Source organism: Bombina bombina, chromosome 2 (assembly GCF_027579735.1).
Source record: "Bombina bombina isolate aBomBom1 chromosome 2, aBomBom1.pri, whole genome shotgun sequence".
Classification (NCBI taxonomy): domain Eukaryota; kingdom Metazoa; phylum Chordata; class Amphibia; order Anura; family Bombinatoridae; genus Bombina; species Bombina bombina.
In genome coordinates, this window is record NC_069500.1 from 1310977957 (window position 1) to 1311005222 (window position 27266).

Genomic DNA, 27266 nt, shown 5'->3' on the forward strand with positions numbered 1-27266 from the left:
TGTCCTGAAAATATATAACGTTCTTGGGTACATGAAATAGAGAATAATGGAACTTTAGTCATAATTGTGGGGAGAAAAATATTTGGTCTTAAATATGAAATGTATGCTGGGAGGACTGACTGTCAAAACTACCCCACTCCCCTCCATATCTTCACTTTCTGCACTGCACCTGGAAATTCGAATCAGGATTCACGTACAAAAGTGCAACTGACTGTGCAGGTCATAAACTTATGAACTCTCATTTCAGCCTGTGCCATTTGCATCAGTTACCTCTACTAAATCACATCAATAACATGCACTGCTTACTGCTTTTCTTTAAAACGTTTTTGAAGACACTGAAAGCTCCTGAACTACATTTTTTTTAATTATTTTACATTTATAGATCATATAAATAGGACCAGACACGTAACATGCATGTCACATTTAGCAAATTCTGCAGCTTATGCAAGAATTGCTACATAACGCTTCTGAAATATTTATTCCCTAGCTGCTTTCCGTAGTTCCTGATCTACAACTGAAACTAGATGTTACTTTGTAACACAGTGTTGCTTCAGACAGTAATAGTTTCTGTTATGCGCAGCTGCTGTTCCAGCCACGATGCTCGCCCTCATTATTTTCCTCTCCTCATCAGTCGAACTACTCACTGCAGAGCCCATACATGCTTTTGTGATCCCCCACAGTCACATGGATGTGGGCTGGGTGTACACAGTGCAGGTACCGTACAGTGAGGGACAGTAGCACCTTTCTCTTTTCTCATTACATCTGCATGCACAGTACACAGTAGTGATCAGTTTCGTTTCTTCATGTTTGTCTCTCTGCTGGGGAAACTGAGCTTTGCAGCCAGTAGGATTTATTTAATTGGATTCGATTGTTAATTACATCTACAAGAAAAGAATATAGATATTTACTGTCCTTATTCTGAGTTTTAGCTCTGATCCTGCTATAGAGGATTTCAGTTACAAAATGCACTGTTATTAACTATTTCACTGCTAAAAGATCTGTTGCAAATAGTAACCCACAGCAAATGTTTTAATGATATAAGCACAAAATATAAGAAGAAAAATCATTTCTCTATCACTTTAAACAAAGTAAAGTTCTATGTGGCATGTGATTTATCAAAATAAAGTTAATCAGTAAACAACAATGCATTTAAACTGTATTGGGGAGGGGTGTAATGTATTTTTAGTTTATGGGGCGTGCAGATGTCTTGTGTACTATATAGCAATAGCAGCAGTGTCTGCAATAATGTATACAGTTGCTAGCAATATTGTTCTAAACACTCATGAACAAAGGATACCAAGGGAACAAAATTTTTTAGAAAATAGCAGAAAATTATTTTTTGTATTCGATAATTGAAGTACATTTGGAAGTCCTTTTTTTAATTATTACATTTTCCTGAATTATGACAGTTTAAGGTGACTGCCTTTTTTTTGCCAATCATCTACCTAATGTATTTACTGTATGCAGGCAGTGGCTCCAAAGTTGTCCCTATCATCTAAAGACAGCATATAACACACACAGTACCCCTCACTTAAAAATGGGATTAACCATAATCAAATCAGTAATCACATGTCACTTTCAACTGCATATACCTCTTACAGTCCTCTTGCACCCTAAAATATGCACTAATGCATAATATTGATTGCTATAAGAATGATAACCCAGCAGTTAACGCTAATCTCATTTTGTTGCACTGATGATGTTACGACTCATAGATCAGTGCTTGTTTAAGTTAATAAAACATAATAAAAAATAAAAAAATAAAGAACTAGGACAATGTAAAAATGGGTGATATTTTGTGAACTTCTATATAGGATGACTTTTGGTACAACTATATAAATGTTTTTGTTTGTTTTTATATTTTTTTGCTATGCTGAGTGAGTTTGGCCAGAGGTAGGAACAGGCATACATTGTCAAAATGGGTTAAGCCACATTTTAAGAGTAGGTCATATTTGTATGGTCAGATAATATAAACCACTGGTTTTCACACCTGTCCTCAGACCTCCCTAACAGGCCATATTCTGAGGATATCTGAACTGGAGCACAGGTGAAATAATCAGATGATTAGTAAACATGGTTATTTTACCTGCTCTCATCCAAGATAATCCTGAAACTCTGATAATTTTCTACAAGATGGTGAATAGTGACTAAAGTAATAATTATTCTCTCTTCTGATTTTTTTAATTGTTACTTTTAATTGAACCCTATAAATATACAATCATAAATTTATGCTGTTTTGGGAAGGTGAACTGATGCGAAATGTAGGACAGTAAAATGTGTGTTTGAAATATATAGGAAATTATGACACCCATGCTGCTATTTACTATTTACACAATAGAAAATTTATTTATTTATTTATTTATTTATAAAATATTTTACCAGGAAGGATACATTGAGATTTCTCTCGTTTTCAAGTATGTCCTGGGATCACAAAACATTGCATTGATACAATAGGGTACAATAAAATACAAAAACAATAATAAAAATACACATTATATGCAAACATTTAACATAGAGCAGGTATGAAATATTTAACCATGACAGGAGCATTCTGTTTTGAGATATGTATAGAGGGATCTCTTAAAGGATTTTAGGCTTGGGGAAGTTTTTAAAGTGTGAGGGAGGTCATTCCATAATTGTGGCGCTCTGTAGGAAAAGGAGGATCGAGCTGCTTTTTTTTTGTATTGAGGCAAGCTAAATAATGTGCTGTTATTGGATCGGAGGTTATAGGAGGTGGGAATAGCAGGGGAGAGCATTCTGCTCAGGTAGGGTGGGAGCTTCCCAGAAAGGCTCTTAAAGACAAGGCAGGAAAGATGGAGGGTGCGTCTGGATTCTAGCGACAGCCAGTTTAGTTCTTTTAGCATGTCACAATGGTGGGTCCTGTAGTTACATTGTAGCACAAAGCGGCAGAGCGAGTTATATAACGTATTTAGTTTATTAAGGTGAGTTTGCGGAGCAGGTGCATATACTATGTCCCCATAATCCAAGATAGGCATCAGCATTTGCTGTACAATCTTTTCCTTTACTGTAGGGCTGAGGCAAGATTTGTTTCTGTACAGGGCACCTAGTTTTGGATAAAGTTTAGAGGCAATTTTTTCTATGTGGAGTCCAAAAGATAGATTGGGGTCTAACAACATACCTAAGTATTTAAAAGAGTGGACTGCGGTCAGCGTGCAATTGGATTTTGTTTTGATGCGAAGATGGGAATTTTGTAATTTATGTATTTTAGGTCCCATTCCAAAGATCATTGTGACCGTTTTGTCAGTGTTTAGGAAGAGTTTGTTTTTCGAGATCCACTTTTCTACCTCTGTGAACTGGTCTTGGAGCACTGTTTCAAGCTGCAGCAGATCAGATTTGTTTGCATAGATTACTGTGTCGTCTGCGTACATGTGTACAGTTGAGGATTTGCAGACATTAGGCAAATCATTTATAAATAATGTGAATAGTAGGGGGCCGAGAATGGAACCTTGGGGAACACCACACGTGACTGGGAGAGGGAGGGAGTCAATGTTAGAGACAGAGACATATTGTGATCGATCCGATACATATGATTTAAACCAGGTTAACGGGTGATCAGCAATACCAGAGTTTTTTAGTTTGAGAAGTAGTAGGTCATGGTCCACTGTGTCAAAAGCCTTTGCAAAATCAAGGAAAATAGCTCCAGTTAGGTCTCCTTGTTCCATGGCAGTTTGGATGTCGTTGCAAACTTTTAGGAGGGCAGTTGTAGTGGAGTGATTCGGTCTGAAACCTGATTGATCAGGGGTCAGATAGTTAGAAAGTTGGTAATACTCGCATAATTGCGTATGGACGCATTTTTCTAGGATTTTTGACAATACAGGGAGCAGTGATATAGGACGATAGTTAGAAACCAAGGTTAACTCCCCACTTTTATGAATAGGCACTACTCTTGCAGTTTTCCAGAGTTTGGGTATGTATCCAGACACCAAGGATTCGTTAATTAGGGTTGCAACAGGCTTAGCAATTGCCGGCGCACTGAGCTTCAACAGCATTGCTGGGATTTGATCAGGTCCTGACTGGTTTTTCATTTTTAGATTATCGAGGTGTTTCTTAATGACATTGAAGGGTACAGGTCTAAAATTGAACTTTTCTATATTGGGTCTTTGCTGTTTTAGTGGGGCCTGATCCACATTTGTAGCTTCAGGATGCGTGCCATTTATTAGTTTGTCAATCAGGGTGGTGGAGCATCCTACAAAATAATTGTTAAAGGCATTTGCTACTTCTAAGGGGAGTTGCAGGTTTTGGTTATCCACATTGACAGTAGAGGGTTGGGAGTGGATTGGTGGATTTTGTAAGTTATTTATGAGTTTCCAAAACTTTCTAGGGTTACATATATTATTGTTCAGATTTTCACAGAAATATTGCGCCTTAGCCAATTTTGTTTGTTTAGTACATATATTTCGCCATTTTCTATATACACAGTGATCATTCATAGAGCCAGTATGCTTGAACTTTGACCACAATGAATCCCGAAATTGGTACATTTGAATGAGGTCAGCAGTGATCCAATTCAAGTGTGCTCCTTTTACTCTCACCTTACGCAGCGGTGCATGTAAATTCCAAACTTGTAGGAGTTCAGACTGAAAGAATTCAACTGCAGAGTCTAGATCTGGGATTAGGTTTAATCTGTGCCAGGGGAGGTTCTTGATGTCATTTAGAAATGATTGAAGATTAAATTTTTTGAAGGACCTGGTGATTGTAACCTTGGGAGAGGATTTAGTTGCCTTTATTTTGCGCACGCAGTACACTAAGCAGTGGTCACTGAAATTGTTAGGGAGAACACCTGCCTCCTGGATTCGGTCGGGAGAAGTGGAGAGAATCCAGTCGAGCAGGGTATGATTATGGCTTTTGATGTTTATGCGAGTTGGGGAGGAGATTAATTGCGTTAGATGCAAAGATTTAAACAGCGAGCGACAACTGTTATTTTTTGGATTCAGCCAATCGATGTTAAAATCTCCAAAAACCAAAATTTCACTTTTTGGGTTTTGAGTTATGGATTCACTAAGGAGCTGTGCTATGTCCGAAATGGAATGCACAGGGGAGCTTGGTGGGCGGTAGATTCCTGCAACAATGATTGATTTACTGCACGGGATCTCAATTTTGCCAGAAAGGAAATCAAAGGTGGCAGGAGAGCTAGATTTTTGTAAGGGGGTGAACTTTGTGGAATTGTCAACATAAATTACAATGCCACCTCCTCTCTTTGCTCTATCATTTCTATGGCATGAATATCCATGTATTGCAATGGCAGAGTCAGGTATTTTGCGGGTTAGCCACGATTCAGAGATCACAATGATTTTGGGTTTGTATTGTAAACACCAAGCTTGCAGTGCATCAATTTTCGGTAGTAAGCTGCGGATATTACAGTGCACAAAGGAGAGGCCTTTCTTAGCTGGAAGGCTAGGAATGGAATTTGTTAGGGGACCAGGGTTAGACTCTACGTCATTTGCAAGGGCAAGTAACATAAGGAATAGGAATTTGGAAATCATTTTTGATTGGCCATATAGTGAATGTGATACTTTATAATATTGTGAGGTGGGGGTAGGAGGGTTATTTTTTATAACCCTCCACCAGCACTCAGCAGATAAGTTACAGCAACAGAGCAGGCCATGATGTATGATAATTTGTTTTCCAGTTTGAGGTGTGTGCTTATGGCGGTTATTATGTGAACCAAATTGGAGTGAGAAAAGGGTTATCATGAATAACAGTAAGGATATATTTGGATTCATGTTAGTGGTATGAGGTGTGTAGATAAAAAATAAAAATGAAAAGTATATACACTATTGATGTGTGATATATAGCTATATGTAGGAAGAGAGGGTATTTATTCTATAGGGTTAAGTAGAAGGAAGGATGTGCTTATCAGTGGTTGCAGCTGTCATTTAAGGAGAATGAAATAAGTGTGGGAGACTATCTATAAAGGAAGAAATGAGCCTGGGGTGGGTGGGGTGAGGGGCAGGGTGGGAGGGAAACTATCTTGCAGGATCTACCTTTTTGCAAAGCAGGGGCACAGCTGAGATAAGTTCTGTATTTTCTTGCAAGGCTTGGGTAGATATGTTTAAAAATCAGGCTTTTTGCAAAGCAGGGGCACAGCTGAGATAAGTTCTGTATTTTCTTGCAAGGCTTGGGTAGATATGTTTAAAAATCAGGCTTTTTGCAAAGCAGGGGCACAGCTGAGATAAGTTCTGTATTTTCTTGCAAGGCTTGGGTAGATATGTTTAAAAATCAGGCTTTTTGCAAAGCAGGGGCACAGCTGAGATAAGTTCTGTATTTTCTTGCAAAATGACGCTGAAATGTGTTTTTTTGTGTGTGTGTTTTTAACATTTCATATAGTGGCTTTTTCTTTTATTATCCAGCACGCACCGACTCAGGTTAAGGGGTTTAAAGAGCCCCCCCCATGCCTGCTTATAAAAGAGGCAGGAATTTGAAGGACGAGTTGGTGCGTGCTGATATTGGCCCTTCTAATAAAAGAACGTTGGTCCAGAGCTATATTGGTAAGAGAAATTTGGGCAGTTTTCCCTGCCTTAGCTGTTCAAATTGTAACAGCATAATTAAAGGTCCAACATTTTGTCATCTAACTACAGGGAATAAATATGAAATTAGAGGACATTATACCTGTAATACTGAGTTTGCGGGTTTACTAAATGCCCATGTGAGTTAGGGTATGTGGGTGAGACCACCTGCACTGTCTGCGAACGTATCAACCAGCATAAGAGTAATATAAGGACCAATAAGACAGATGCCCCAGTAGCAAACCATTTTTTAACTGCTGGCCATAATTTGAGCCAACTCAGGTTCCAGATTCTAGAACAAGTAAAATATCCTAGGAGGGGTGGTGACAGGGTTTACATTCTGAAAATAAGGGAAGCATTTTGGATTAATAAACTTGGGACTATGTTCCCTATGGGAATGAATAGAGAATTTGACTTATCCATATGCTCTTTCTTGTCCGTGATTGATTGCAGGGGTTTGTGCATGACCCTTTGAGCTGGCACACCGTTATTGCTTCCAGGTGCTGGAAAGTTTTGGATTTACATTTTTCTTATATTATGATATTTTTGCAAACTAAAGTTATTTTCTAGTTAAGTTTTATATGAAAATTTGATAACACCTCTAGCACTGGGGTGTGTAAATGGCTCAGCACAGAAAGGGTTAAAGGGATATGAAACCCAATTTTTTTCTTTCATGATTCAGATAGAGCATGCAGTTTTAAACAAGTTTATAATTTACTTCTATTATCAAATTTTCTTTGTTCTCTTGGTATCTTTATTTGAAAAGCAGCAATCTAAGCATAGGAGCCAGCCCATTTTTGGTTCAGCACCTGCGTAGAGCTTGCTGATTGGTGACTAAATGTAGCCACCAATTAGCAAGCGCTAGCCAGGTTCTGAACCAAAAATGGGCTGGCTCCTAAGTTTACATTCCTGCTTTTTCAAATAAAGGTACCAAGAGAATGAAGAAAATTTGATAATAGGAGTAAATTAGAAAGTTGGTTAAAATTGCATACTCTGAATCACAAAAGAAAAAATTTGTGTTTCATTGCCCTTTTAACTATGCTTTATCAAGGGCCAAATCCAGTGAGTATATCCTGCAAGAAGAGCTGAGTTAGCCCTGCACATTACATAGTTAATGCTGTGTACAATTCACCTTAAATATGAGAATTGCAGGTGAATTGTATACAGCATTAACCCCTTAAGGACCACAGCACTTTTTCATTTTCTGACTGTTTGGGACCCAGGCTATTTTTACATTTTTGCGGTGTTTGTGTTTAGCTGTAATTTTCCTCTTACTCATTTACTGTACCCACACATATACCATTTTTCTCACCATTAAATGGACTTTCTAAAAATATCATTATTTTCATCATATCTTATAATTTACTATAAAAGAATTATAAAATATGAGGAACAAATGGAAAAAACACACTTTTTCTAACTTTGACCCCCAAAATCTGTTACACATCTACAACCTCCAAAAAACACCCATGCTAAATAGTTTCTAAATTTTGTCCTGAGTTTAGAAATACAGAATTATTAGCGATAGTTACATTGGGACACTGATATCTGTATGGAATCCCTGAATATCCCTTGACATGTATATATTTTTTTAGAAGACAACCCAAAGTATTGATCTAGGCCCATTTTGGTATATTTCATGCCACCATTTCACCGCCAAATGCGATCAAATAAAAAAAATTGTTCACTTTTTCACAAATTTTTTCACAAACTTTAGGTTTCTCACTGAAATTATTTACAAATGGTTGTAAATGTTTCTCTTGGATCTCCTTTGTTCAGAAATAGCAAACTTATATGGCTTTGGCGTTGCTTTTTGGCAATTAGAAGATCCCTAAATTCCGCTGTGCATCACACGTGTATTATGTCTAGCAGTGAAGGGGTTAATTAGGGAGCTTGCAGGGTTAATTTTAGCTTTAGTGTAGATATATATATATATATATATATATATATATATATATATATATATATATTTTTTAATCTTATTCTGCTGTGTAGGATCCCCCCTTAGCCCCCAACCTCCCTGATCCTCCCCCAAACAGCTCTCTAACCATCCCCCTCTACCTTATTGGGAGCCATCTTGGGTACTGGCAGCTGACTGCAAGTACCCAGTTTGAAATAAAATATGTTTTTTTTTTTTTTGTTGTTTTTAAATATTTTATTAACAAATTTTCTGTAGTGTAGCTGCCTCTCCTCAACATCCAACCCCCTACCCTCTCCCAGTTCCCTTAATTTTAAATTCCCACCCTCACCAGTCCTCTCTCCCACCTTACTGCGTGCGATATTGTCCCATAGTCTAGGGTTCCCACCCGCACGTGATCCTGCCGCCCACCCACCTCCCTGCATCAGCTCCCACCTACCAACGATCATGGCCATCGATAGCCAATGCAGAGAGGGCCACAGAGAGGCTCTCTCTGCATCGGACTGCTAGAAAGTGTTATTGCAGGATGCCTCAATATTGAGACATCACTGCAATAACATGAACGCCTGGAAGCGATCAGGATCGCTACCACCACTTTCAAAGACCAACGACGTACGGAGTACGTCCTCGGTCGTTGGCTGCATTTTTTGCAGGTCGTACCCCATATGTCGCTGGTCGTTAAAGGGATAGTAAACCCAAATTTTTCTTTTAGGATTCAGATAGAACATACAAATTTAAACAACTTTCCAATTTAATTCCATTAACAAATTTTCTTCATTCTCTTGTTATCCATTGCTGAAGAGACAACATTGCACTACTGACAGGAAGCTGAAAATATCTATTTAGCCAATCACAAGAGACAAATGTGTGCAGACACCAATTAGCAGAAGCTCCCACTAGTGTATGATATGTGCATATTCATTTTTTTAACAAGGGATACTAAGAGAACGAAGCACATTTGAAAATAGAAGTGAATTTAAAAGTGTCTTAAAATGACATGCTCTATCTGAATCGTGCAAGTTTAATATTGACTTTCCTATCCCTTTAACTATGCGTTGTGCAGGTTAACTCGGCTCTTCCTGCAGGAGATACTCACTGGGTTTGGCTCTTGATAATGCATAGTTAATGAAAGATTTGAAATCACAATTCATCTCTTTGTGAATAGATCCCTATGTGTTTTACCCCTTTGCGGGGATTAAAGATGTAGAGTTGCAGGGTCACTAGTGATAACAAATTGGAACGTGTACTTGTTTTCACTATGATGGCCCTTTAATTTTAAATTTTGAATTATCCTTTTAATATAAAATGTATATCTGTCACAGGTTTTCTTCTTTTAATTAAATGTCTTCTTTTACAGGAAAGCATGCACGCCTATGCTGCTAACGTCTACACTACAGTTGTAAAAGAATTAGCAATTGATTCCAGACGGAAATTTATAGTAGTAGAACAGGAATTCTTTCGCTTGTGGTGGGACGGGGTAGCTGATGATTTGCAAAAACAACAGGTAAAGTATATTTGCATGCTTTAAAACAGTGGTTTCCAACCTTTTTATTTAGAGCAACCTTTTTGTTTTTATTTGTTAAAGGGACATTAAAGGCATTTTTTTAAATGTATGCAGTAGAAATTATTCTCTGCGTTACAACACATATGAAATAAAATATTTAAAGTATTCAAAATCTGCTATATAAATATGCACTAATATGCAGAACACACCTCTTAACCCCCTTAAGGACCAGGAATTTTAGAGAAAAACTTGCTCAAAGTACTGGAGATTTTTTTTAGCATTTTTTGCTATCACTCTATGTAAACAGAAATAGAGCCTTGTTTTTTTTTTGTTTTTTTTTACAAGCAAACTTCCAAGCACTCCGGAGGTAAAGAGCTAAAAATGTACATTATTGGCAAATAATTAAAAGGCAAACATGCAGGAGTACATAGGTGAACCCTCTGACGCGTTTTGCGCTTTACTACAGCTTAAAGGGACAGTCTACAATAGAATTTGTATTGTTTTAAAATATATATAATCACTTTATTACCCATGCCCCAGTTTGGCATAACCAACACAGTTATATTAATATACTTTTTACCTCTGTGATTACCTTGTATCTAAGAACCTTCTTCCAGCCTCCTGAGCATTAACACAGTGTTATCCTATATGGCCCACATGTACTTTCAGTCTCTTGTTGTGAAAAGCAATTTAAAAAGCATGTGATAAGAGGCAGCCCTCAAGGGCTTAGAAATTAGCATATGAGCCTACCTAGGTTTAGTTTCAACTAAGAATACCAAGAGAACAAAGCAAATTTGATGATAAATAATTAGTTTAATTTTGACTAGACTGTCCTTTTAACCCCTTAGTGACCAGACCATTTTTAAATTTTCTTACCCTTAAAGGGACACTGAACCCAAATTTGTTCATTTGTAATTCAAAAAGAGCTTGCCATTTTAAGCAACTTTCTAATTTACTCCTATTATCAATTTTTCTTTGTTCTCTTGCTATCATTATTTGAAAAAGAAGGCATCTAAGATTTTTTTTGGCTTCAGTACTCTGGACAGCACTTTTTTATTGGTGGATGAATTTATCCACCAATCAGCAAGGACAACCCAGGTTGTTCACCAAAAATGGGCCGGCATCTAAACTTACATTCTTGCATTTCAAATAAAGATACCAAGAGAATGAAGAAAATTTGATAATAGGAGTAAATTCGAAATTTGCTTAAAATTTCATGCTCAATCGGAATCACGAAATTACATTTTTGGGTACAGTGTCCCTTTAAGGACAGGGCTGTTTTGTTTTCCCATTTCTGCAGTGTTTGTGTTTAGCTGTAATTTTCCTCTTACTCATTTACTGTACCCACACATATTATATACCGTTTTACTAGCCATTAAATGGACTTTCTAAAGATAACATTATTTTCATCATATCATTTAATTTACTATACTATAATTCACTATTTTTTTTAAATATAAAATATGATTAAAAAATGGAAAAAAACACACTTTTTCTAACTTTGACCCCCAAACTCTCTTACACATCTACGACCACCAAAAAACACCCATGCTAAATAGTTTCTACATTTTTTCATGAGTTTAGAAATACCCAATATTTACATGTTCTTTGCTATTTTTGCAAGTTATAAGGCAATAAATAGAAGTAGCACTTTGCTATTTCCAAACCATTTTGTTTTCAAAATTAGCGATAGTTACATTGTAACACTGATATCTGTCGGGAATCCCTGAATAACCCTTCACATGTGTGTGTGTGTATATATATATCATTAACTTTTTCACAAACTTTAGCTTTCTCACTAAAATTATTTACAAACAGCTTGTGCAATTATAGCACAAAATGGTTGTAAATGCTTCTCTGGGATCCCCTTTGTTCAGAAATAGCAGACATATATGGACACGGATAGTCAAGTCCAATTTTTTTTCATGATTCAGATAGGGCATGTAATTTTAAACAACTTTCCAATTTACTTTTATCACCAATTTTGCTTTGTTCTCTTGGTTCTTAGTTGAAAGCTAAACCTAGGAGGTTCATATGCTAATTTCTTAGACCTTAAAGGCCGCCTCTAATCTGAAAGCATTTTGATCATTTTTCATCACTAGAGGGCGTTAGTTCATGTCTTTCATTTAGATAATATTGAGTTCATCACTTGAAGTTGCCCTGGAGTGAGCACTGATTGACTAAAATGCAAGTCTGTCAAAAGAACTGAAATAAGGGGGCAGTTTGCAGAGGCTTAGATACAAGGTAATTACAGAGGTAAACCGTGTATTATTATAACTGTGTTGGTTACGCAAAACTGGAGAATGGTTAATAAAGGGATTACCTATCTTTTTAAACAACACAAATTCTGGTGTTGACTGTCCCTTTAATGTAGAAATTCTATCTTCACAATCTTTTGTAAAGACATAAATACTCATTGAGACAATCTGAAATTTGCTTATGTCTTTCTACTTTTCTGCCATCATCTGTTTTCAATTTTACTATTCCAACCTTACGCCTAGATTTGGAGTTCTGCGTTAGCCTTAAAAAGCAGCGTTAAGGGGTCCTAACACTGCTTTTTAACGCCCGCTGGTATTACGAGTCAGGCAGGAAAGGGTCTACAGCTCACTTTTTTTTCCGCGACTCGAGGCTACTGCAAATCCCCTTACGTCAATTGTGTATCCTATCTTTTCTATGGGATTTGCCTATCGCCAGAATTATGAGTCTTGGAAGAAGTGAGCGGTAGAGCCTCTACCGCCAAGACTCCAACCGCAAAAAAAAGTCAGTATTTATGGGCTAACGCCGGAACATATAGCTCTTAACTACAGTGCTATAAAGTACACTAACACCCATAAACTACCTATGAACCCCTAAACCGAGGCCCCCCCACATAGCAAACACTATATTAAAAATTATTTAACCCCTAATCTGCCGACCGGACACCGCCGCCACCTACATTATAGCTATGAACCCCTAATCTGCTGTCCCTAACATCGCCGACACCTACATTATATATTTATTAACCCCTAATCTGCCCCCCCAACGTCGCTGCCACCTACCTACACTTATTAACCCCTAATCTGCCAACCGGACGTTGCCACCACTATAATAAATGTATTAACCCCTAAACCGCCGCACTCCCGCCTCACAAACACTATAATAAAATTTTTTAACCCCTAATCTGCCCTCCCTAACATCGCCGCCACCTACCTACAATTATTAACTTAATCAGCCATGGTTGATTTAATCAGCCAATCGGATTGAAGTTCAATCTGTTTGGATGAGCCAATAGAATTGACCTCGCATTCTATTGGCTCAGCCAATCAGCCAATCGGATTGAACTTCAATCCGATTGGCTGATTAAATCAACCAATCAGATTTTTCCTACCTTAATTCCGATTGGCTGATAGAATCCTATCAGCCAATCGGAATTCGAGGGACGCCATCTTGGATGACGTCATTTAAAGGAACCTTCATTCGGACTTAGGGCATCGGAAGAAGAGTATGGCTCCGCGTCGGCTGGATTCAAGATGGCTCCGCTCCGCTCCGGTTGATTGAAGATAGAAGATGCCGCTTGGATGAAGACATCTGCCGCTTGGAGGACCTCTTCTGCCCCGATCGGATGAAGACTTCTGCCGCTCCGGATGTCCACTTCTGGCCCATCGGTGGCCGGCTGGCTGAAGACGGCTCAAGGTAGGGTGATCTTCAGGGGGGTAGTGTTAGGTTTTTTTAAGGGGGGATCAGGTGAGTTTAGAGTAGGGGTGTGTGGGTGGTGGGTTATAATGTTGGGGGGGGTTGTATTTTTATTTACAGGTAAAAGAGCTGATTACTTTGGGGCAATGCCCCGCAAAAAGCCCATTTAAGGGCTGGTAAAAGAGCTGATTACTTTGTAATTTAGTATAGGGTAGGGAATTTTATTATTTTGGGGGGCTTTTTTATTTTATTAGGTGGCTTAGATTAGGTGTAATTAGATTAAAATTCTTGTAATATTTTTTTATTTTTTGTAATTTAGTGTTTTTTTTTTGTATTATAGTTTATTGAGTTGTATTTGAGTTTAGATAATTGTAGGTAATTTATTTAATTAATTTATTGATAGTGTAGTGTAGGTATATCTGTAACTTAGGTTAGGATTTATTTTACAGGTAATTTTGTAATTATTTTAACTAGGTAGCTATTAAATAGTTATTAACTATTTAATAGCTATTGTACCTAGTTAAAATAAATACAAAGTTGCCTGTAAAATAAATATAAATCCTAAAATAGCTACAATGTAACTATTAGTTATATTGTAGCTATATTAGGGTTTATTTTATAGGTAAGTATTTAGTTTTAAATAGGATTAATTTATTTAATGATAGGAATTTTAGTTCGTTTTATTTAAATTATATTTAAGTTAGGGGGGGTGTTAAGGTTAGACTTAGGTTTAGGGGTTAATAACTTTATTATAGTAGCGGTGACGTTGGGAGCGGGAGATTAGGGGTTAATAATTGTAGGTAGGTGGCGGCGATGTTGGGGAGGGCAGATTAGGGGATAATAAAATTTATTATAGTGTTTGCAAGGCGGGAGTGCGGCGGTTTAGGGGTTAATACATTTATTATAGTGGCGGCGATGTCCGGTCGGCAGATTAGGGGTTAATAAGTGTAAGTAGGTGGCGGCGACGTTGGGGGGGGGGGGCAGATTAGGGGTTAATAAATATAATATAGGTGTCGGCGATGTTAGAGAAGCAGGGGGTTCATAGCTGTAATGTAGGTTGCGATGGTGTCCGAAGCGGCAGATTAGGGGTTAATAATAACATGCAGGTGTCAGCAATAGCGGGGACGGCAGATTAGGGGTTAATAAGTTTAAGGTTAGGGGTGTTTAGACTCGGGGTTCATGTTAGGGTGTTAGGTGTAGACTTAGAAAGTGTTTCCCCATAGGAAACAATGGGGCTGCGTTAGGAGCTGAACGCTGCTTTTTTGCAGGTTTTAGGTTTTTTTTCACCCAGCTCAGCCCCATTGTTTCCTATGGGGAAATCGTGCACAAGCACGTTTTTCCAGCTTACCGCTACCGTAGGCAACGCTGGTATTGAGGGTTGAAGTGGCGCTAAATTTGGCTCAACGCTCACTTTTCTGAGGCTAACGCAGCCATTCAGACAACTTGTAAGACCAGCGTTGTCTTAAGGGTGCGCTGGAAAAAAAAGGCTTGTTAGCACCGCAGGTCTTTTACCAACAAAACTCCAAATCTAGGCGTTTGTTTCTCTCCTTCAATAATGTATCTAAAGAAGGTTTTGTCTCCATGTTTTACTGACTGTGCTATCTTCTCTTCCGCATGAGCTTTAGCCTTTCTTATTAACTGCTTAGCCTTTTTTGTTGGAGTCTCCATATTTGCATATTTTTTTGGAGTTTCCATATTAGCATATCATCATCTGACTGTGTTTGTCTTTAATTTTTATAAGCTATCTTTTTTTTTTCTTCTTTACAGCATGTGCTACTTCTTTTGAAAACCATATTGGTTCTAGGGTTGCCACCTCGGCCATGTTTTCCTGGACACTTACGCATGCTGCAGGGTGTACAGGGAGGAACATGAATTGTGCCTCTAGACATCACATGAATAGTGCTGATGAACAGCACAATTCATGTTCATCCCTGCACACCCTGCAGCATGTGTTACTCATAAGTGTCCAGGAAAACATGGCTGAGGTGACAACCCTAATTGGTTCCCTCTTTCTTTTTTTTTTCTTTTTCTTTACAGACATGCCTAATAGTGTGCTGCATCTAAAATGTCACCCTTCAAAAAAAATCCTGCTGTGCTAGTGTCCTGTTTATAAGTTTGTATTTGCCATTTTAAAGAGGTATTCCACCATATTTTGGTATTCTTCCATGTGTAAAAAATCAGCTTCCTTAAAGTCTAAAACTTTTGTTTTAGTCTGGGTGGAGAGTGTCTGCATGTGAAAACCAAACAGATTGATGATCACTGGACACTTAATTGTCACCTACAGGCACATGTGATACTGTATATAATAAACTATTAATTCAAGGGGCGGAAAAAAGAATCATGGGGATGATTAAATCTTGGCAAGACAATCTGGTTAGTCAAGTTAATCCTGACATGATACTGCACAGTTTATGTATTGTTAAAAGACCCAAGGCAGAACATGCAGGGATCTGAGATGTTATCGCAGAAAATGCAGTATGTCTGCAGAAAGAACAGGACACATGCAGTAACTATTACTGCTTTAACTTTGCAGCACTGCTCTGCATCAGACAGTTCTCTTCAAACAGAGCTTTGCTCTGGCTGCACTGTGTAAGTTTTCCTTAACACAGTGCATCCACAGGAAAGTGCATATGCAGTATTGACTGGCTCTGCAGTGTTGACTGATTCTCAGATTTTTTCAAACCCACCCCTTAGCCTTTCCCAGTCTGCAAAGCTGTTTTTTCTGAATGTAAGGGATGTTCTTATAAGCAATGCGCCTTTTTTATTACTACGATTCTATGTTAGACCAAGAGAAAAGGAAACCAATTTATTCAAGAGACATTTTACAATTTCTTTTTTTTTGTCTGCAGCTTACTTGAAATGCAATTTTCAACTGCTGCAATATATTATAAAACTTTTCAAATTGCTTTATTCTCCAGTTAATCAACACATTGCAGCTGAACTGGTGCTTTAGTGTAAGCGCCTAATTTAAAATTGATTTTATTTGAAAATAACTTGCAGAAAAATTTTCTCTAAAAAAAAATCTCATCGCAGAAAATGAAAAAAGGCTCTGCCTCTGGGGTTAAAAGCACTACATTAGCCTCGGAATTTAGAGAGTCACAGCTCAGACTTTAACATAATGATTAGCTGACTATTACTAGATTTGCTAAATGGGATACATCTATAAAAGCAATGACTCCAAAATGTTTTTATCCCGCTCCAGATCTTATTAATTATATATGGACTTGTCCGTTGATGAATTTTTGAGCCAGATCTCTTTCCTTTTTAAAAAAAATATTACATTGAAAAATGTTTAAACAAATTTAGTAAATTATTATTTTCTTTATCAAATTAAAGTACCTGTAAAACATATACATGTATAACTCAGAATATTATTTTGGATAAAAAAGTGTTTTTAAATGTACTTCTATTATCTAATTTGCCTTATTCTCTCTGTATCCTTTGTTGAAGAAACAGCAATGCACTTGTGTGAGCTAATAACATGAGGCATATATGGGCAGCTACCAATCAACATTTCCTAAGCTTACCTAGGTATACTTTTCAACAAAGGGTATTAAGAGTACAAAACAAATTAGAAAATAGAAGTAAATTGGAAAGTTGTTTAAAATTGAATGCTTTCTCTGAATCGTGAAGTAAAAAAAAAATGGTTTTGTGTCCCTTTAAATTCACTACAAAGAGAGGCCCTAGTGACCTTTAGAGACTTGGACTATTTCAAAGATACTCAAAGAAAAGAAGGAAGGCTATACCTGTATCATGCCTTATTATATTCTAAAATGCAGCAGTGTTATTGACTACTAATTGTTACTGAAATTTTATTTTCTCTTGTAAGGTGTATCCAGTCCACGGATCATCCATTACTTGTGGGATATTCTCCTTCCCAACAGGAAGCTGCAAGAGGATCACCCACAGCAGAGCTGTCTATATAGCTCCTCCCCTAACTGCCACTACCAGTCATTCTCTTGCAGCTCTCGACAAGATAGGAAGTAGCTAGAGAGATGTGGTGAATTTATGTAGTTTATCTTCAATCAAAAGTTTATTATTTTCAAATGGTACCGGAGTTGTACTGTTTTAGCCTCAGGCAGAAAGTTGAAGAAGAGTCTGCCTGTGGTTTTTGATGATCTTAGCAGGTTGTAACTAAGATCCATTGCTGTTCTCACACATAACTGAAGAGATGAGGTAACTTCAGCTGGGGGAATGGCGTGCAGGGTCTCCTGCTATGAGGTATGTGCAGTTTAAATTTTTCTAGAGAAATGAATATGCTAGAAAATGCTGTTAATACCGGATTTATTTAAGGTAAGCCTGATTACAGTGATTTAATAACGACTAGTATCATGCTTGCTGTGAAAGGTAATATTCTTATTACTTTCTCACATTACTGAAAATAAGATAACGTTTGCTGGAAGTGTTTAAACGTTTTTTTCTACATATTGGTGATAAAAATTTATTGGGGCCCAGTTTTTTCCACATGGCTGGCTAGATTTTGCCTAGGGATAGTTTTTTATGGCCCTCTCTCTGTGAGTACAGGTTGGGAGGGGCCTAATTTCAGGCCTAAATCGTGCAGTAGTTTTTGCAGCTTGAGACTTCCAGCTTCCCTGAAGGAGTCCCCTGAACACTTATGACCTCTACAAAGGGTTTTTGTGCCTTCAAAAGTCGTTGTATGGGCAGGTAGGGCCACAGCAGAGCTGTGGCAGTTTGTTGTGACTGTTAAAAAACGTTTATATCGTTTTTTTGATCCGGTTTTGAAACTAAGGGGTTAATCATCCATTTGCAAGTGGGTGCAATGCTCTGTTAGTCTATTATACACACTGTAAAAATTTCGTAAGATTTACTGCTTTTTATCACTGTTTTTCAATTTCTGACAAAATTTGTTTCTCTTAAAGGCACAGTACCGTTTTTATTTTTTGCTTGTTTACATTTATCAAAGTGTTTTCCAAGCTTGCTGGTCTCATTGCTAGTCTGTTTAAACATGTCTGACATAGAGGAAACTCCTTGTTCATTATGTTTAGAAGCCATTGTGGAACCCCCTCTTAGAATGTGTACCAAATGTACTGATTTTACTTTAAGTTATAGAGATCATATTCTGTCTTTAAAAGATTTATCACCAGAGGAAATTGACAAGGGGGAAGTTATGCCGACTAACTCGCCCCACGTGTCAGAACCTTTGACTCCCGCTCAAGGGACTCCCGCTCAAGTGGCGCCAAGTACATCTAGCGCGCCCATGGCGTTTACTTTACAAGACATGGCGGCAGTTATGGATCATACCCTTACAGCGGTATTGTCCAAACTACCAGGGTTACAAGGAAAGCGAGACAGCTCTGGGACCAGAAAAAATACAGAGCTCTCTGACGCTTTAGTAGCTATGTCTGATATCCCCTCACAATATGCAGAAGCTGAGGCAGGAGAGCTTCTTCTTTCTGTGGGTGATTTTTCTGACTCAGGGAAGATGCTTCAACCTGATTCTGATATGTCTACATTTAAATTTAAGCTTGAACACCTCTGCGTGTTGCTCAGGGAGGTTTTAGCTACTCTGGATGACTGTGACACCATTATAGTGCCAGAGAAATTGTGTAGATTGGATAAATACTATGCAGTGCCTGTTTACACTGATGTTTTTCCAATACCTAAAAGGTTTTAAGAAATTATTACTAAGGAATGGGATAGACCAGGTGTACCGTTCTCTCCCCCTCCTATTTTTAAGAAAATGTTTCCAATAGATGCCGCTACACGGGACTTATGGCAAACGGTCCCTAAGGTGGAGGGAGCAGTTTCTACCCTAGCTAAGCGTACAACTATTCCCGTCGAGGACAGTTGTGCTTTCCTAGATCCAATGGATAAAAAGTTAGAGGGTTACCTTAAGAAAATGTTTATTCAACAAGGTTTTATTCTCCAGCCTCTTGCATGCATTGCCCCGGTCACTGCTGCTGCGGCCTTCTGGTTTGAGTCTCTGGAAGAGGCCTTACAGGTAGAAACTCCATTGGATGATATACTTGACAAGCTTAAAGCGCTTAAGCTAGCCAATTCATTTGTTTCTGACGCCGTTGTTCATTTAACCAAACTAACGGCTAAGAACTCAGGTTTTGCTATACAGGCGCGTTGGGCGCTATGGCTTAAATCCTGGTCAGCTGACGTTACTTCAAAGTTTAAGCTTCTCAACATTCCCTTCAAGGGGCAGACCCTATTCGGGCCTGGACTGAAGGAGATCATTTCTGATATTACTGGAGGAAAAGGTCATGCCCTTCCTCAGGATAGGGCTAATAAATTAAGGACCAAACAAACTATTTTTCGTGCCTTTTCGAAACTTAAGACAAGCGCGGCATCAACTCCCTCTAATGCAAAACAAGAGGGAAATTTTGCCCAGTCCAAGCCGGTCTGGAGACCTAACCAGGCCTGGAACAAAGGTAAGCAGGCCAAGAAGCCTGCTGCTGCTTCTAAGACAGCATGAAAGATCAGCCCCCGATCCGGTAACGGATCTAGTAGGGGGCAGACTTTCTCTCTTCGCCCAGGCTTGGGCAAGAGATGTCCAGGATCCCTGGGCGTTGGAAATTGTGTCCCAGGGATATCTTCTGGACTTCAAAGCTTCTTCCCCAAAAGGAAGATTTCACCTCTCACAATTATCTGCAGACCAGATAAAGAGAGAGGCATTCTTACATTGTGTTCAAGACTGCCTAGTTATGGGAGTGATCCACCCAGTTCCAAAGGAGGAACAGGGGCAAGGCTTCTATTCAAATCTCTTTGTGGTTCCCAAGAAAGAGGGAACCTTCAGACCAATCTTAGATCTCAAGATCCTAAACAAATTTCTCAGGGTCCCATCTTTCAAGATGGAGACTATTCGAACCATCCTACCTATGATCCAGGAGGGTCAATACATGACTACCGTGGACTTAAAGGATGCTTATCTTCACATTCCGATACACAAAGATCATCATCGGTTTCTCAGGTTCGCCTTCCTAGACTGGCATTACCAGTTTGTGGCTCTTCCCTTTGGGTTAGCTAAGGCACCAAGAATCTTTACGAAGGTTCTGGGGTCACTTCTGGCGGTCCTAAGGCCGCGGGGCATAGCAGTAGCCCCTTACTTAGACGACATTCTGATACAGGCGTCGAATTTCCAAATTGCCAAGTCCCATACGGACATTGTTCTGGCATTCCTGAGGTCTCATGGGTGGAAAGTGAACGAAAAGAAGAGTTCTTTATACCCTCTCACAAGAGTTTCCTTCCTGGGAACTCTGATAGATTCTGTAGAAATGAGGATTTACCTGACAGAGGACAGGTTGTCAAAACTTCTAAATTCCTGCCGTGTTCTTTATTATACTTCTCGCCCTTCGGTGGCTCAGTGTATGGAAGTAATCGGCTTAATGGTAGCGGCAATGGACATAGTTCCATTTGCCCGCCTACATCTCAGACCGCTGCAACTCTGCATGCTCAGTCAGTGGAATGGGGATTACACAGATTTGTCCCCTCTACTAAATCTGGATCAAGAGACCAGGGATTCTCTTCTCTTGTGGCTATCTCGGGTCCATCTGTCCAAAGGTATGACCTTCCGCAGGCCAGATTGGACAATAGTAACAACAGATGCCAGCCTTCTGGGCTGGGGTGCAGTCTGGAACTCTCTGAAGGCTCAGGGGTCGTGGACTCAGGAGGAGGCACTCCTTCCAATAAACATTCTGGAACTAAGAGCGATATTCAATGCTCTTCAGGCTTGGCCTCAGCTAGCGGCAGTGAGGTTCATCAGATTTCAGTCGGACAACATCACGACTGTAGCTTACATCAACCATCAAGGGGGAACAAGGAGTTCCCTAGCGATGTTGGAGGTTTCAAAGATAATTCAATGGGCAGAGATTCACTCTTGCCATCTATCAGCTATCCATATCCCAGGAGTAGAGAACTGGGAGGCAGATTTTCTAAGTCATCAGACTTTTCATCCAGGGGAGTGGGAGCTCCATCCGGAGGTGTTTGCACAGTTGATTCAACGTTGGGGCAAACCAGAACTGGATCTCATGGCGTCTCGCCAGAACGCCAACCTGCCTTGTTACGGATCCAGGTCCAGGGATCCCAAGGCAGCGCTGATAGATGCTCTAGCAGCGCCTTGGTCCTTCAACCTGGCATATGTGTTTCCACCGTTTCCTCTGCTCTCTCGTCTGATTGCCAAGATCAAACAGGAGAGAGCATCAGTAATTTTGATAGCACCTGCGTGGCCACGCAGGACTTGGTATGCAGATCTGGTGGACATGTCATCCTTTCCACCATGGACTCTGCCTCTGAGGCAGGACCTTCTACTTCAGGGTCCTTTCAACCATCCAAATCTAATTTCTCTGCGGCTGACTGCTTGGAGATTGAACGCTTGATTTTATCAAAGCGTGGTTTCTCCGAGTCGGTCATTGATACCTTAATACAGGCGCGAAAGCCTGTCACCAGGAAAATCTATCATAAGATATGGTGTAAATATCTTCATTGGTGTGAATCCAAGGGTTACTCATGGAGTAAGGTCAGGATTCCTAGGATATTATCTTTTCTCCAAGAAGGATTGGAGAAGGGTTTGTCAGCTAGTTCCTTAAAAGGACAGATTTCTGCTCTGTCTATTCTTTTGCACAAACGTCTGGCTGAGGTTCCAGACGTGCAGGCGTTTTGTCAGGCTTTAGTCAGAATCAAGCCTGTGTTTAAACCTGTTGCTCCGCCTTGGAGTTTAAATTTAGTTCTTAAGGTTCTTCAAGGGGTTCTGTTTGAACCTTTGCATTCCATAGATATTAAGCTCTTATCCTGGAAGGTTCTGTTTTTTAGTAGCTATCTCCTCGGCTCGAAGAGTTTCGGAGTTATCTGCTTTACAATGTGATTCCCCTTATCTCATTTTTCATGCACATAAGGTAGTGTTACGTACCAAACCTGTTTTTTTACCTAAGGTGGTATCTAATAAACATATCAATCAGGAGATTGTTGTACCGTCACTGTGTCCTAATCCTTCTTCAAAGAAGGAACGTCTTTTACACAATCTTGACGTGGTTCGTGCTTTAAAGTTTTATTTACAAGCTACTAAAGATTTTCGTCAAACATCTACATTGTTTGTTGTCTACTCTGGACAGAGGAGAGGCCAAAAGGCTTCGGCAACCTCTCTTTCTTTTTGGCTAAGGAGTATAATACGCTTAGCTTATGAGACTGCTGGCCAGCAGCCTCCTGAAAGGATTACAGCTCATTCTACTAGAGCGGTAGCTTCCACATGGGCTTTTAAAAATGAGGCTTCTGTTGAACAGATTTGTAAGGCGGCGACTTGGTCTTCGCTTCATACTTTTTAAAAGTTCTATAAATTTGATACTTTTGCTTCTTCGGAGGCTATTTTTGGGAGAAAGGTCTTGCAGGCAGTGGTGCCTTCCGTTTAAGCGCCTGCCTTGTCCCTCCCTTCATCCGTGTCCTATAGCTTTGGTATTGGTATCCCACAAGTAATGGATGATCCGTGAACTGGATACACCTTACAAGAGAAAACATAATTTATGCTTACCTGATAAATTTATTTATCTTGTGGTGTATCCAGTCCACGGCCCGCCCTGTCATTTTAAGGCAGTTGTTTTTTATTTTTAAACTACAGTCACCACTGCACCCTATAGTTTCTCCTTTCTCTTGCTTGTCTTCGGTCGAATGACTGGTAGTGGCAGTTAGGGGAGGAGCTATATAGACAGCTCTGCTGTGGGTGATCCTCTTGCAGCTTCCTGTTGGGAAGGAGAATATCCCACAAGTAATGGATGGTCCGTGGACTGGATACACCACAAGAGAAATAAATTTATCAGGTAAGCATAAATTATGTTTTTCCAGATTCACATTCCATCCGGGGGAATGAAGAAAAGACAACAATATCTCTGTGTGAGATTTTGCCTGTTGAAAAGATGGCGCCTGAAACAATGTTGTCCAGGTAGGGTGCCACAGCAATTCCACGAGAACCGATCACTGCCAAAAGAGCCCCCAGAACCTTTGAAAAAATTCTGGGAGCTGTGGCTAGACCAAATGAAGATACACATCCTTTAGGTCTATGGTTGTCATGAACTGACCCTCTTGTACTAAAGGAACAATGGAGCGTATAGTCTCCATCTTTAAGGATGGAACTTTGAGAAACTTGTTTAGACACTTCAAGTCTAGAATGGGATGGAAAGTTCCCTCTTTTTTGAGAACCACAAATAGGTTGGAGTAGAACCCGAGACCCTGTTCCTGCACTGGAACTATTACTCCCAGGGAGGAAAAATGTTTTATACATTCAAGAACGCCTCTCTCTTTATCTGGTCTGGCCAATCAGATGCCAGGTTTCACTTTTTTTATATAAGCTGCAGATTCCTGTTTAGAGACATAGTTTATTAAGGTCATGCGTTCCTGAATTCAGAAGGCTCGCCCTATCTCCCAATCAGATGCCAGGGTTCACCGTTTTACCTAAGCTGCAAATTCCTACTTGGAGTAATAGTCTATTAAGGTCATTCCCAGTAAACTACCTCCTTACTTGATAGCTGGAGTATTCTTGCTTACATGTCATAACAATAGGGCAGCAACCTTACCTAGCTGTTTGAGCACTCTTGTCTAAGATTCTAAATGCTAGGTATGCTATTGTAAGAGGGGGGAGGGTGGGGGAAGCTACCTAGAAAAAATGGATACCCAACATGTCTAAATAGTATCTGACAGGAGAGGAAAGCTTGAATAAGGGAATATGCAGTACCCACTGGGAGAACACAACTACCAGAAGTTGATAAGATCAGATTCCGAATTCAGACCCTCTGGAACTCTGGTCTTGAGCCTAAAGATCCAGAAGGTCTCTCTCCCAGCTTTCGGGTCCTCTCTTCCCCCCTTTTCTGTGGGGGTACCTTTTCTATAATGGTCTACGTGAAGTACCTTTAAGTCTTTCTGGTGAAAGAAATTATTTATTAGGGGGGTAGTTAACACCCCTGCTCTAATGTCTGCTAGATTTTCTTTTATTCTTACCCTGGCCTCCCTAGTCATTAGGCCAACGTACTGTAGGGCACATTGTGTGCAGGAGATAAGATACACCAGGTAAGTGGAGCGACAATTCTGGCACAAACTTTTTTGGAAACTCTCTCCTGTGACCATGGAGTTAAAAACTTCAACAGTCGTTACTCACTCTCATGCTATGCATGCTTGATAATGGCACTGACAGGTGCCATTGAACCTCAGCCAGTAGGAGTTAGTTGCTTGTTCTTTTTGTAATCTTGTGGGGGCTACCTGATTCCCTATTGTCCTATTTCTCTAATGGGTAAATCTGACCCCCCTTGTCACCGTCTCCCTTAAATCATCATCAGCCGACAATAGGTTGAAGTGATTCCTTATGATCTGGCAAATCTGAGTATACCAGATAATCTTGTGAGATGGAATCTGCCTCTGGGAGGAAAAGTCTTGAATTACAATTTGTAACCCTGGGATACTATGTCCACAGTCCAGCTTGAGAGAACTGAGAAAGTCTGCCCCTGCAAACCTTCATGCTGATTTGGAATCAGCTGAGGGTTTCTTTGATTCTTTCCCCTTGTTCCAAAACTGATTGATTGGGTTTCCAAGAAGACTTGTATTGTTTCTGCTTGGAATAAGAAGGGGAAGGCTTTTCTCTGAAGTTACGAAAGGAACAAAAATTACTCTGACGTCCTTTAGTCCTATTCTTCTTATCTTGAGGTAGAAAAGACCCTTTTCCACCCATAATATCAGAGATAATATCTGCCAAACCGGGTCCAAACAAGGTTTTGCCCCTGTAAGGGCCAGAGTGGAAATGGCCCCTTCAACTTTGGGTACAGTATACCAAGGGTCTTTAATAGAGTCCTTGACAGGAAACATTTTCTTAAAAATAAGAAATGGAGAAAAAGACACCCCTGGTTTCTCCCATTCCTGTGAGATAGTCTCCCTAGCATGGTCCGGCACAGGAAAAACCTCTGAAGTGGAAGGTTCATCAAAGAAACTATTACGTTTACTAGATTTCTTATCGGAGTAATCTAAAGTAGCTAAAACCTCCTTTAACAATACACAAAGGTGTTCAAGCTTAAATCTGAAGGATATTACCTCAGTCTCAGAAGAAGAAATTATACTGTCCGAATCTGAGATTTCCCCCTCAGAAAGTCCCGATGTATCTTCCTCATCAGACTTATGAGAAAGGGCAACTTGGGAAGCAGAACTGAGGACAGGCACCTTACTTTCTGAATTTCTAGATTTCCTCTTGCATTTTCCCTGCAATATGGGAATGGCAGCTAATTCCGCAGATACCGCTGAAGATATCTGGGCAGCAATTTCTGCTTTTAAATAAACTCCACTAGGAGTTATAGAGGAACCGCAGGGCACTGCATGTGACACCATTGAGGCTTGGGACGTAGCAGGAGAAAGCTGAGGTACTTATTTTTTTTAACAGCTTCATCCTGAGAGACATTAGGCTCAAAAATGTTACCTTTATTTTGCAAGGTTTTCTTGAAACATGAAGAACAAAATTGCATAGGAGCTGCAATTTGTGCATCTAAACATAATTAGCAAAAATTCATGAGAGCAGGCTCATGCTCCATATCAGACATGTTGTGAAACAGTAAATAAACTTGTACAGATAAGTTTCAAAGATTTTAATATTCAATTAAAATAAGCCAAGGAAAAAATACCCTTTAAATTTTATCCCAAATTAGGATCGATCCCCAGCTAAAATTATGTGAGAAAAGATAAGAAAAAACATTTAATAAACATCACATAAACTTCTAAAATACCCCTCAGGCAACCCCACACCTCAATTACTGAGGTGCCTTACCGCTAACAATTAAGACTGGATCAACCAGAGTACCAGAAATAACCGTTTCTTTTACAAAGATATGACGAGTCCACGGATTTCATCCTTACTTGTGGGATATTAACCTCCTGCTAACAGGAAGTGGCAAAGAGCACCACAGCAGAGCTGTATATATAGCCTCTCCCTTCCCCTCCACCCCTAGTCATTCTCTTTGCCTGTGTTTTACTAGGAAGAGGTAAAATGAGGTGTTAGTTTTAGTTTCTTCAATCAAGAAGTTTTTTATTTTTTAAATGGTACCGGTGTGTACTATTTTCCTCAGGGGGATATGGAAGAAGTTTTCTGCCCTGAGGTTGATAATCTTAGCAGACGTAACTAAGATCCACGATGGTTCCCACAGAGTGTTGAAGGTAGTGTAAGAGAAATCTTCAGAGTGGAGAACAGCTGCATGCTATAAGCATTGAGGTATGTTCAGTCTTTTTTTCTGAGGAGACCTGTTATATCAGAATGGCTGACATTTTATTCTTTGCTAAAAGAGGGGGTTAAAGTAGACCTGTTTTTTTGACATATTGGGTGTTTGTAAGGTACACTGGGAGAGGCAGCTCGTTATCTTTATTGTGTTTTATGACAAAGGCTCTAGAAGAGTCTCTGAAGGTTGAGACTCCATTGGATGATATTCTGGATAGAGTTAAGGCTCTCAAGCTAGCTAATTCTTTTATTACCGATGCTGCTTTTCAAATTGCTAAATTAGCAGCAAAAAATGCAGGTTTGCCATTCTGACGCGTAGAGCGTTATGGCTCAAATCTTGGTCTGCTAATGTGTCATCAAAATCTAAGCTTTTGGCTTTTCCTTTTAAGGGTAAGACCTTATTCGGGCCTGAATTGAAGGAGATCATTTCTGACATTACTGGAGGTAAAG

At 39.4% G+C, this 27266-nt stretch overlaps 1 protein-coding gene across 1 annotated transcript in view; it reads left to right on the plus strand.

The window, feature by feature from the left end:
* The first annotated feature begins 519 nt into the window (after positions 1–519).
* The window catches only part of MAN2B2 (mannosidase alpha class 2B member 2), a 341988-nt gene continuing 315241 nt past the window's right edge, over positions 520–27266 (plus strand). The window contains exons 1-2 of the mRNA XM_053704158.1: positions 520–714; positions 9803–9949. Of these exons, the coding sequence (XP_053560133.1) occupies positions 598–714; positions 9803–9949 (264 nt within the window). The 5' untranslated portion in view covers positions 520–597. The remainder of the gene's footprint in view (positions 715–9802; positions 9950–27266) is intronic.